The sequence below is a fragment of the Oryctolagus cuniculus genome, chromosome 13 (genome assembly GCF_964237555.1).
Source record: "Oryctolagus cuniculus chromosome 13, mOryCun1.1, whole genome shotgun sequence".
Taxonomy (NCBI): Eukaryota; Metazoa; Chordata; class Mammalia; order Lagomorpha; family Leporidae; genus Oryctolagus; species Oryctolagus cuniculus.
Genome location: NC_091444.1, coordinates 3,321,305 through 3,334,561, shown reverse-complemented (window position 1 = coordinate 3,334,561; position 13,257 = coordinate 3,321,305). Strand labels below are relative to the sequence as shown.

Genomic DNA, 13,257 nt, shown 5'->3' with positions numbered 1-13,257 from the left:
AAATGCATATCTTTTGGAAGGGTTTCTTATGATGGAATTACTTTTAGCATTTGCTATGTGAAACGACTTTGCTATGGACTACAGTAGGACAGAGCTAAGTCTTTTTTTTCATGTCATGTTTATTTACAAACATATCTGGTATGCTGTGGTTCAAGAGTTTGTTCCATTTTTCAAAGAGACAGCCCCTCTTGAAATGCTCTTTGTTATCTGTGAAATGGATATCCTAAAGCATCCTTATTTCTTGAGCTTTTGGTTCCATTCTAGTAAGAAAGGTGCAGCAAATCCAGACCCAAAGCACAGAGTCACTGTCATAAGCAATCTCCACTTGGTTTCCACTGAAATGGCAAATCCTGCCCTGGGCCTGAGCACAGGGGCTCCTACGGAGCACAGAGGCTGTGACCTCTGGATGCTCCGGCCCAGCCTGGCGCTGATGGAAGCTCAGTGAGAGGCACAGAGATGGGAAGAGGAATGGCAGCTCCACACCAGCTCGTTCTTTCCACGACCGAGTTCCCCTGCGTGCCAGGGCCAAGAGGGAACACGGGAAATGAATGTCGCGGAGATGTCCGGAGACACGACCAAGTCTTTCTGGGAGAGTCTGCTACAAATAATTGTTAAGTAGGAAAATCGGGCAACAAAATCAGCATGAAATCCAGATGCTAGTATTTAAAGGTTCAAAACTTTTTTTTTTTTAGTGTACTTAAGTATTCCAAGGAAGAATATAATCTGATAGATTAGTTTATTGGCTATAAATGCATTAATTTTTAAAAAGTATATGGTTATCTCCCTATAAATATTTCCTATTATCTGTCTTAGTTTATATTTTATTATCACTAAGAAAGAAATAGGCAATTGGGAGAATTGAATGAGGTCTTTTTAGAACACAGAATGGCATATAGATAGCACTTAATATATAGCAAACAGTCATAATTATTAATTTGTTTAAATTGTGTGCACCTATAGATTTTTCTCTTTCATACACAAATCTGCACACTACATATAAGTATATTTCACACTCAATAAAATGGATCTATGCAAACACTTACGTGTACAGAGAATCAGAGGCACTGTTGACAGATGCCACGGCAATTATCAATTATATCAGCACTTTGTCACGCTCACAGTAAGCATCAGTGACTATTACTAGAGATGCCAATGTATCCAAATTATGTTATGAATCACTTAATCCATTTTACATACCTTGTAATTGCAGCCAGAGAGCATTTGAGGGTGGCGAGAGTGCCCCAAAGCAAGTTGGTCAGGTTAGACACCTACATTGGTGATGTTACTACTCAACAAGGGCTCCTGTTAACTTACCCACACAGGGTCTTCCTACTCCTTGAGACCGATAACCTCTTGGGCACACACAACGGTAGCTGCCTCTTGTATTCTCACATATCTGATTATATCTGCACTGATGAGTCCCGTCTTTACATTCATCAATATCTACAGACAGGGAGGCAATAAACAGTAGTGTCAAATCCTCTGTCAAAAGTCAAAGTCATTAGATCTCAAATTAACATCTGCAGCACCGCCAAAGCAGCATTCCTCACCGTGTGGTTGAGCTCCCGCTGACTCACCACTGGGGAGTCAGAAAACCTGGGTTCAAGGCCCAGCCCCGCCACTTAGTTACTGGTTCCTTTTCCTCCTTCTGCTTCCCACTACCGGAAGAGTTTTACTGTCAGCTCCTTTGTTTCTCATTCCCTTTTGTACTCCTTCCTTCTCTTGCCATCTTACATACATGTGTGAGTAGTGTCGTGCAGATTTAGAGCAACAGAGCCACAGCCTTTCTGCTCTCTAGCCCCATGTCCAGCTGCATGTCTCACCAGAATGTTAAGTCCAGCACCTCCTCAATGTCTTATCTACTTTTCCTTATTCATAAAAGTAGGACTCCTGTCTTCCTGGTCAACCAAGATGGTAACATCAGAATCACCTTCAATTTATTTCCTCCACTGCCAACTGTGAGTAATTCTACTTCCTTCAATTGAAACCATATAAGCCATATGACTTCACATTTCCATTCCTACTTAGCTGGATTTTTTGCTGTAGGTTCTTAAAAAGTCTTATCTTTAAGCTCATCTCATTTCTAATTAAGCGCATGCATAATTACAGTCAATGTTCTTAAAAATATTTACAGCTGCATGTAACTGTACATGGTGCTCTGTATTGGCTGTCACTCGTAAGAGTTGAGAAAAACAGCTACAGCCGTATGTTGGAGAGAAAAGGGTCTTCATCCTCACAGTCTCATCTCCCCACCCAGCTCTATTTGTTTAGTGCAGTAAACCCCAGGGACCGTAATCACGGTCAACAGGTGGTCCATATTCCTGCATATACTCCCTCCTCCTATCATGTTCCGAAACAAATCCAACATACAGCTTAGCCTTACTAGTGTATATTTGAGAATAAATTTTAAGAAAAATGGTGCTATTTTTGCAGTACGAAACTTAACTTTCATGTGATTGTTAGGCTCATCCAAGATCGGAGAGTTGGCAGGAAAGAGACATTTTAACAGTGTAGCCCCAAGTCTGGCTCTTGTCCTCCTTCTACAGGACTTTGTTTCCTTTTCTAGAATCTCCACAGATTATCATTCCATTCAGGCCTGTATTTGAGTGTGATCACCCCACGCACCCTTGACACTCTCTTCTATTAGATACGATCACTCTCTTGGGTGCTCTTGCACAATTCTCTGTGTGTCACTTTCATGGTGTTTCAGACTGCTTTCTTTTTATCCCATTCTGCTGGAGGCTGGGGAATAAGCCAGACCTGAGAGCACAGACAGCAACAGTTTTGTCTGTTCAGACACTGTTGTTCCCAGCCCTGCGAACTCAGGTAGGCTGGCGCAGAACAGGCTCAGAAAGAACAAGTATAGGGGGAAGTATCATCCATCTACTGCGTGGATGTTGGCTTGACATTCCAAGAGTAATCAGTTGTAAACTAATTATTTTTTGAACTTTGAACAACTCTCTAAAAATTTTTTATTGACCACAACCCATGAAAGTCTACACACACACACACACACACACAATTTCATAACAGAAGTGATTGGAGATAAAAGTAATTCATGTGGATATTAAACTAAGTAAATCAATCGTGTGACTGACGGGAGCTCTAAGTGGTCACTGGTGTCCATCGTGAGCTTCCATCTCCTGGTACAGCCACGACCCTGGGACCCCAGAGCCCAACCCTACCAGAAGCTGAGAGCACCTATGAAAACAAGGAAGAGTTCCTTGTTAGCGTAAACGGACTCTCGTCGTTCACTCCTGACACGGATGCCCTACGTCCCCTGCTGACGGGAAACAGACCTCGGTCACTGGGACAGCCAGACACTCACCAATGCAGGTTCCGTTTTCTGCCTTGGTCATTCCACTGGGGCAAAGATCGATGCACTTGTAGCCACCACGCGTGTTCCTACAGTGCTGATCCGGTCTGCACACACCCTGCCTGCACTCGTTCACATCTTGACAAGAGAGCAAAAGGGATGCGGATTGAGAGGACGGTGTCTTCCATGTTTCCAGAGAAACTATAACTAATATAGATGTTCACTGCATGGTCATCATGTAAGGGTAAAATGATTAAATCCGACAAGATAAGAAACACACTACTGTAAAACAGAATGATAAAAAAATTTTAAAAATATACTGCTTCATAGAGCTGGCACATAATAATCACTTCTTCCTCCTAGAGAAATTATGTATGTATATAACACTGTATTAACACATGTACATAACGCTAATACCATATATGCACAATCACACATATGTGAACACACATGAAGTTTATAACACACTTTTGCAGAAAATCCAGTAAACAGGGGAAATGTCAAAAGGAAAGGTTATGTAATTAGAAAGTGAGACCTGCAAAATGTGGCATTCAAGTTCATCTTGCTTCGGCATGGATTACGGACTTGGTGCTAGGCTGGCGCCATCCATGGATCAGACCCAGGAGACAACATACAAACCCAGCTCAGACAGAAGTTAGAGACCCACTGCCGGGACCCAAAGCCCTTTGCTTACCCACGCATTTTCTGCCTTTGAGCTGATACCCGGGTTCACATCCACAGTGGAAACTGCCTATGGCATTGAAACAGCGCTGGTGACAGGGGCTGGATTCTTGACATTCGTTAACATCTGTTGAACAAAGTATGACTTTCATCATACACTGCTGGGAAACCAGCAAAGTGTAACATCTTGATGATCTTCAGCAATGTCACATTTAAGAGCTTCTCTAGGTGCGGGCATAGTTGGCAGCGTTGCTGTCTGTAACTCCGGCATCGCATGTGGGCGCCACTTGGAGTCCTGGCTGCTCCACTTGCGATCCAGCTCCCTGTTGGTGCACCTGGGAAAGCCTGCAGAGGGTGGTCCAGCTCCTTGAGGCCCTGCACCCTTGTGGGAGACCTGGAGAAAGCTCCTGGCTCCTGCATCTCTGGCTCAGCCTTGACTGTTGTGACTATTTGGGGAGTGAACTAGCAGATGGAAGATTTCTGTTTCTCTACACTGCCTTTCAAACAAATAAATTTTTTAAAAGAGCTTCTCTAACAGGAATCCCAAACATCTGCTCTTACATAACCTGCCAAACAGAGAATTAGCTGCAGGAGAGGGTTTCTTCATCAACAGACTCCTTAACTGTGGACATTTGCTAAAGGTTTAAAACTGCGGCGGTCAAACACTCCTCCACGCAAGCTTGTCACCACGTGGCCCCAGTCCTGCTTCTAGAAGGCTTCTGCCCTGGAGCTGCGGCACTGGCCCGCTGAAGGCAGAGGAAGAACAGCGCTAGGGTCTCCTACAGCGTCTTTGCCCGATGGCCTTTCTTCCCGTGCTGACTCGGTCCTCCGTCCCCTCGGGCCTGCCGGCCCGCAGCAACCTGAGCAGTGCCTCCTGTCCCTGGGCCGAGTGCAGGCACAGGCTCCCCAGCCCCGTGCCCAGGCCTATGTCTGGCACCTTCCCTCCTCTCCTTCCTACCAGCCTCACGGGAAGAGAGACCTCTTCTCCCACACAGCAAAGCCTGCTCTATGAGCTTTGGGCTCTGCGGCCCCTCTTGTCCCTCACCAAGACGAGGAAGTGTACAGGGACCTCCCCCCGGTGAATTCCCAAGTCCTCCCTCTTCCCGGCGCAGACACAACCCAGCCCTCCCGAGCCACACACTCTGCTCTCAGGCCTGTACTCACTTCCAGCGCCTGCCACTGTGCCACTGTGCTGCTCCAAACCCTCCAGGGGCACGGGGACCGACCTGGGCGCCCCAGTGCTCACCTGACTCCCCCGAACTCTCATCTCCTACTCGAGATCTTCTAATGTTACCTGTTCAGAACCAGAATATGCTGATTTGTATAGACGTATCAATGAGACCAGACACTTTGAAAACACTCGCTTAGTGCAGTGTTTTCTTCTTCTTATCATTTGCTCATCTCCCTCACCCCTTTCACTCTCCCTGCGCACCAAGGCAGACAACGTTGAGGATCTCCTGAGAACAACCAAGTGTCTCTTCCACTCACAGGTACTTCTCCCTCCTTCTTGGGGGAGCATTCTCTAGCTGCAAACTCTCTTCTGTAAAAGTGACACACAGTTTCCTACATCAGAATTTTCTCAAGGGCTACATAATGGTTCACGCTGTAGGTGTGCTATGCGTCACTCATGCTTTCTGCTCCTGACTCACGTTCAGTGTGGAGCCATTGTTTTTGACTCTGGAAAATCCGTATTCATACTCCCCAAACTTGCAAGCAACCAGTACATCCCCCACCACAGGCCATAGTTCAGGTGCAGTCCATTTAGGAAGTGCTGTGGGGTCAAGGTGGGGTCTTGTTAGAGCTCCTGGGGTCTACTGAGCTGAGCCTTAGAGGGACTGTGGGACCCCAGCCTGCTCTCTTTCCCTGGGTCCTGGATTGCAGTGTGATCCCTCCTCTCCATGAGCTCTGGGCTCTGCCATCTGCCACGAGGTTCTCACCGGAACCGAGCAGGTGTAAGTGCCATGCCCTTGCACTTAAACTGTGCCTTAAATAAACCTCTTTAACATCATCTGCCTCAAGAATTTCATCATCCCCATGAAAGCTAACATACCGGGTGAGTGGATAAATGGTGAGACGTTCATGCAAGTACATGGAATAATGTTCTGTGCTAGAAAGAAATATGCTATCAGGTATAGAGGAAGGTTAAGTGTACATTATCAGGTGAAAGACGTCTTTCTGAAAGGCTATGTGCCATACAGATCCGAGACAGGACAGTCAGGAAACGGCAGAACTATGGAGACACTAAGGTGTCAGTGGTCACCAGGCCTGCAGGCAGGAGAGGAAGAGTAGGCGTTGTGACACACAGATCAGAAACACATCGTAACAGATTGGTCAAAACCCATAGAATGTACAGCAGCAAGAGTGAAACCTGATGTGAACTAGTGGCTCTGGGACACCGAAGTGTCCACGTAGGTCCACAGGACGAAGGTACACGTCGGGCGGGGGCAGGGCGCTGGCAGGGAGGCGGGCTGGACTCCCTGGGGAACTCTGTCCTTTGGGCTCAGTTCTGCTAGAAGCCTAAGACTTTTCTAAAAGCAGTCTATTTTTAAAAATTGTTAATAAACATTCTGGAAGTTTTATGAAATAGATCATGCTGTAATATCTCCTCTCTTAAGTGTTATTCAAAGAATAACTGTGGAATAATACAGCCAGAAGAGATCTTCCCAAGATCTAGAACAGGCACAGTCAAGTTCTGCTTTAGGTTCTCTTGACGGACCAGAGTCCCACCTGCTTGGTATTTTGTCACTTTCTCCTCTTTATTGGGTCCCTACTGCTTGGAGCGTAGTAAGTGAGTTTCCTTTAAAGGATTCAAAAAGGCTTTCTAACGCTTAGTGCCATGCAAAGAGCAAGCCTCCATCTTTATACCTTGACAGCTCAGCCCGTCGGAGGTTCTTCGGAAGCCGACTCCACAGCGGACCACACAGCGATAGGACCCGATGGTGTTGTCACAGTCCTGGCCGGCGTGGCAGGCATGTCCTCCCAAAGCACACTCATCAACGTCTGCAACAGAGCGAAGGGTGCGACTGAGGCAGGGCGCAGAAAACAGAGCTAAGAACCGCTGTGAAATGGGGATGAGAAAAGCAACAGGTGGCCGCTGAGAAACACCCGAGGTGCCGGATGCTTTGGCCGACCGAGTCACTTCATGTATACACAGCTGACAAACTCACAGCAGCATGGGGTGACGTCCGCACAGGCTCACCAACCAGCGAGAACCCTCACCTGTAAATCACGTGACTTTTTTAAGTTGCTTCTCCTGAGACCGTGAGTGAGTCACACCTGTCGTCCCTGCTTCTAGAGTCCCCCACAGGCAGTCAGGGCCTGGCAGTGTTCCCTTTCTTACCTTCTCAACCCAATCAAACCCGGTCTGCTGCTTGCTCCCAACAGGTGTTCAGGGCTGTCGGGAAAGGGGATCGTGGGTCTACCTTCTTTTCCCCAGGCCAGAGGCTGCCTCGACCACTGCTTAAACGTGTCTGTTAGATCGAGCTGTGAATACCTTGACAAGTCCTTCCGTCCACAGCTATGGTGAGGCCTTCTGGGCAGGAGCAATAGTAGGTCCCCACGGCATTGTGGCAGGTGTGGGAGCAAGGCTTCCCCGCCGCGCACTCATCTTCATCTGCAAGACAGAGGGCCCAGTGGTTACATAAACCCCCGCTTCCTACCAGTTACTAGAGCTGGTTTACACAGCGGCTCACAGAGGTCAATGAGTTGGATGGAATTTAACAGAAAATACACCAAACGTCCCCAGATGAGTAGTTAATAAAAATTAATTTGGAGTCTCCAGGTTATCTTTGATAGTGAGTAAATGTTTAGATGAGATTCTAAAACAAAAGTGATGAGAGGGGCCGGTGCTGTGGCATAGCAGGTAAAGCCGCCGCCTGCAGTGCTCGCATCCCATGTGGGCGCTGGTTCGAGTCCTGGCGGCTCCACTTCTGATGCAGCTCTTAGCTATGGCCTGGGAAAGCAGCAGGAGATGGCCCAAGTCCTTGGGCCCCTGCACCCGTGTGGGAGACCTGGAGGAAGCTCCTGGCTCCTGATCAGCACTGCTGCCAACTGGGGAGTGAACCAGCGGATGGAAGATCTCTCTCTCTCTCTCTCTCTCTCTGCCTCTCCTTCTCAGCTGTCATAAGTCACCGTTTGCAGCTTTCCTAGCACAGTGGTATTTTTGTTGCTGTCCTCGTGCTACACGACAAAGCTGAGGAACAAGGAGGGCAGTGATGGGTTGTTTCTGGCAGAGCTGGGATCTGGGCCTGGCCAGTCTACAGACCACCTCTCCCCGGTGAGCTCACATCACACTGCCCGCAGTGGAAGGCAGGCCCGGGGAGGCACCCGGAGCTCCGCGAGCCGTCTCGTTAGCTGCTGACCTATCTGTGACTCTCACGCTGGTGCTTCGGAGAGACAACGCGGGTTTAGTCACTAGTCACGGGTCCAAATCCTGCCCTATGCCATGACTGAGCAATCGCAGGGCTAGGGGACCCAGGGCCAGGCCCTGCTCCCTGGCCCTCAGGCAGTCTCTGCTCAGCCCCTCTGAGCTCGGTCACTGTCCCTGATACATCATTTGGTCACATGGAAAGTTCATGGGCTTTAGGATCCAACTTAGCTTCAGGTCACTCAAGGCTGAGTCATTGTTGGCATTTACTTTAATTCTGCACTCTGAATTTCCTCAGCTGCCAGCTGGGACGCTGACAGGCAACAGATAGCCACCACATGATAGCCCTTGTTGGTGTTTTTTCTTAAATAAAAAACTCTGTTTTGTATTTCTGTACTCACCAGCACAAAACGGTCCGACTGGATCCAAGGTGAACCCGGACGGGCACTGATTGCTGCGATCGCCTGCCACAGAGATGGGAGCAAAATCAATGGCCACTAGAACTCGGGCCTGGTTTCTTCCAAGTACACTCTCCCCAGCAACACGAGCTGAAGATGGTCCATGCGGGCAAACGGGCAGGAGTGAGGAACCCATCCCATCCCTCAGCCCAGCGCCCAGAGACCGCTGCAGAGCTGCCACTGCAGCCAGGTTTCTGCTTATTCCACCCACCAAATTTAGTGGAGTCATTCTGTGACGATTTACAAGGATCCAAGATGAGTGTGTAGCCAGCCATAACCACAGGCAGCCCTAGTCCTCCAGGCAGGCATTTTACTCTAATAGGAGGAACACGTTTTCAAGTGACTTAAAATTATATGTGAAAATAAAACAGAGACTCCTTCAAACAGACTCCATGGAGACACCACCTCCCTCTGTGGATCTCCTCCACTTGCAAGGTTGAGCATTTGGGCCAGAGTTCCCATGTGTGACAGTCTTCCCTTTCCACACAAAGCAGAAGGGAACAGGTGTGCAGTCTTAGAACAGGCGTAAGCTAGATGTCACACAGAACACGCCACCAAGAACACGACGGTTAAGGAGCCGCCTTGCTGAGAGCACCCCAGGGGACAGGCCGAGGACGGATGGGCCTAGCGACAGTGCCATGCGAGTACTGTGCATCGCTGGGGTGCTGTGAGCACCGCATGCTTCATTTCACTGAGACCTCACCACTCCCCTACTGTCATGGCATCCAATTTTTAATAAAACGAGGAACTTGAGACAGATTATGTAAGTTGTCTGTGGTCAAAAAGCTGATGAGAAACGCTGGGGCAAGATTTAGATGCTTGTCCATTTGGCTTTGACCTGCTGCACTCCACAGAACGCTGGTGGTGACCGTGATTCTGCTTCATGTGTTCACTGATTCACACAGCCCTTCCGACACCTCGCTGGGTGGGAACTGTGCTGAAGACACGGTTGTGGGGGAAGTCTCACAAACACAGTAACTTGTCATCTGATAGTAGGTTCAGATTTTTGGCTCTAAACAGGAGAGAAAGCACCCACTGGGTGGCATCTGGGAGGTTATCGTGGACACACTTTGGTTGTCATTTTGATAAGGAGGCCCACCAAAATTGGGTGGGAGGGGCAGGCCCTGGGGGAAGTGTGACGAGACCGTGGTCCGTGGGAGAGTCTTGCACAACGAAGATTTGCCTCCTGCCTGCAAGATTTTCACTGAAGTGGAAAACTAAGCGTTGGGCCCGTCTGCCAGATAGTAAGCATTTTTCACACGATCTAAATATAAAACGGATTCTCTAGAATGCCACCACCATATAAATTGACAGCTACTTATCTTTTGTTTTGTTCAGCATCTTTACTACGAATTACTTAATGTTTCCAAAAGAAAAGAGCACACTAGGATTCTACCTATAGACTCAGGCATATAACTACTTATCTCTGTCCAAAGATTTTTATATTAAAATATGTAATATTTTATTATTTCTTTTCATTTACTCTAGATACAAGGTGATTCTGATGTGATTCTGATTGTTATGATTTTCATTTCAAGGTAGGAGTAATATTAAATATTTTTTGTAACGACATAGTTAATAGAAACTGAAAAATACACAAGCTTCCGTACTTTTGTCACTTGGCTAAATTATTTCTGACGTTTTGATGTTTTGCCACCAAGTCACTTTTATGAATATGTATTTAAATATTAAGTTGGGATAAACAGACTAATGAGTGCCAAGTTTTGCTAATCATAAAATTTGGGGGAATTTATTAAAAATACAGCTCTGTCAGTCCATTCTTTTAAGAAGTACAAGGAAGAGACCGGGGATCTGTTTAAGCACCAGAGACTGAGGTGTGGGCACCCCAGGCTGCGGCGCACTGCACCGGCTTTTCTTCTTTAATGATGTTGTGAACACGCTCTTCTCCCGTCACGTGCTCACAATTACGTCAACACTTAGAACACGTCTTCCACGTGGCACTCACTCAGCAAATGTTTGTGAAGTGAGTCATATCTCTCTAAAATGCTGTCTCAGCGAGAGCGTAAGCTGATCGTGCAGTTCTGCTGTAATTTACATACAAGAATACTTCAAAAGATTGTGGAAATGGAATTAAGTGGTGCAAAAAGTTCTGAAATCCATGCATAGGTTTTTTTTTTACAGGCAGAGTTAGACAGTGAAAGAGAGAGAGAGACAGAGAGACAGAGAGTTATAGACAGTGAGAGAGACAGAGAGAAAGGTCTTCCTTCTGTTGATTCAACCCCCAAATGGCCACCGCGCTGTGCCGATCCGAAGCCAGGAGCCAGGTGCTTCCTCCTGGTCTCCCATGGGGTGCCGGGCCCAAGCACTTGGGCCATCCTCCACTGCTCTCTCGTGGCACAGCAGAGAGCTGGACTGGAAGAGGAACAACCGGGACAGAATTCGGCGCCCCAAAGGGGACTAGAACCCGGGGTGCTGGCGTTGCAGGTGGAGGATTAGCCAAGTGAGCCCCGGCGCCAGCCATGCAGTTTTTTTCACAATATGCATTTTCTGTTAAGTTTCTTAAGACCCTTTATAATTAATATCAAAAATTTTTGCACTAAAACAGACTTATCTTCAAATTTCATTTTCCATGAACTTTTTGAGGTACTCATATTTATTTCCCACTTCCAGGACTATCATTATTTTCTATTGTAAATAACAATGGATGAAACCTCCTGAACACCTATCTTTGTCTATTTCTGTGATTTTCTTTGTACAGACTCCTAGAATGAGGTAGCTGCAAAGACCCAGCAGTGGGAGGCTACTGGCACACCCCATCTTCCTGACTCGGGGCCCTTGGGACTTCTACCAGCAGGGCACAAGGCAATGCAGGGTGGTAACACACTTGCTAAGCTCTGACAGGACAGTTAGAATGCCTGGGTGCTTCAATTGGCGCTTCTTTGCTTATTAATGAGGGCAAACACTTCCTTCACATCTAATTGTCACCTCTATTTATTCTTCCACGAGTCTCCTGTCCACAGTCTTTATGTATTTTTCAATAGGGAGTATTTGCCTCTTTCTTATATATATAAGGTTCTTAAAAATTAACCTATATATTAACCTATATATATATAGGTTAATCATAGTTGTCAATATCTAATGCTTTTTCTTGGTACTTAATCATCTCATTTTGTTTTCTTCCATGAAATTTTAAAACATTTACATAAATTTACTTTTTTATAGTTATTTTCTTCTGATTAATTTGTAAAATATTTTTTATATTTATATTTTTAAAATTCATTTAGTGACATAAAAATATTTTTGGTGAGATTAATTATATTTGTTAGTTATCCTGACCAGCGGTTTTCCAAATGCTAGCGGACAGACCAGATCCATTAGAATCATTTAGGATCTGTGTTTGAAATAGCTCAAGAGTTGCAAATCCAAAATCTTTGTGCCCAAAATCTGAACTTTCCTCAAGTTGTCCAGGTGACTTTAGTTGCACAGTGCATAGCTCCAGCTTAGACCCAAGCTGCTAAGAATACAAGCTTGCCCCCTGGTGTTCACTCAAAAAAAGGTGGCAGGTACACAATTTTTAAAAGTCCCAGAAACAGTGTCAACGACAAATGGCACGCGCCTTGTACTGGATGTAATTCACAGGATTCTAGTACGCGAGGACAGGAAGGGGCCTTCGAGGGGCTGTGGTGTGTTTCCCCGTGTCCCCCCACCACCCCGCTCAGAGACGCCCTGAGACCTCCAAGCATGCACACGGCTGGGCCGGAAGCACATGTGACTTCCCCCAAATAACCTTCCACCCTCTAGTCCTAAGGGGTATCAATGCATTTATAACAACGCCTGGTGCCACGTTAGCTTTCTTCAATGAGCTGGAGTACGGAAAAGAGAAACAAGTGAGACTGGGAAAGGAGGCACAGCTGAGTAGCTCTCTCCTTTGTCCAGGTGGTGTGAACACACATGACAACGGTATAATCATATGTAAGCACACATGACAACGGTATAATCATATGTAAGCACACATGACAACGGTAAGATGAGGCGGCAGCGCGACGGTGTGGAGCCGTGGGCCCCACGGGTACGAGGCTTCACACGTCTGTGATGAAGGGAAGAAGACAGGCACTCGTTCTCCCACATCACCACGGTCTGAGATTAATGATACAGTTCTGCAGATGCCGAAGAAAATGTCACACGCTCGACTGATGAAAGCAAGAGTAAACACTGAAAATGAGTTTTTAATTTACTTGCGAAGCATAAGAGCCGAAATGGTGCTGTTTACTATCCACTTTAGTCTACTGTAGCAAAGCCAGCACCAGGCAAAGCATACACAGGCCCACGTGACCCCATTTGAACGTACTCACGGAAGCCTGCTGTTCAGAGCCAGAGTCATACAGTCATGCCAACGCTGTGCCAACAGCGTAACCACATGCGGTGTCTCTCAACACTGAAGCGCGTGGCACATGCAGTGCCAACCCCCCTGGTGG

The 13,257-nt window shown here is 46.9% G+C and overlaps 1 protein-coding gene across 3 annotated transcripts in view; it reads right to left on the bottom strand.

Annotated features, from left to right (window-relative positions):
• Nucleotides 1-13,257, bottom strand: part of HMCN1 (hemicentin 1) — a 459,307-nt gene that overhangs the window by 16,980 nt on the left and 429,070 nt on the right. For all 3 annotated transcript variants that reach the window (XM_051820384.2, XM_070055057.1, XM_051820382.2), the window contains 6 exons: nt 8,765-8,827; nt 7,491-7,610; nt 6,863-6,997; nt 4,011-4,124; nt 3,329-3,454; nt 1,315-1,443 (listed from right to left, as the gene is read on the bottom strand). In XM_051820384.2, the coding sequence (XP_051676344.2) occupies nt 1,315-1,443; nt 3,329-3,454; nt 4,011-4,124; nt 6,863-6,997; nt 7,491-7,610; nt 8,765-8,827 (687 nt within the window). The remainder of the gene's footprint in view (nt 1-1,314; nt 1,444-3,328; nt 3,455-4,010; nt 4,125-6,862; nt 6,998-7,490; nt 7,611-8,764; nt 8,828-13,257) is intronic.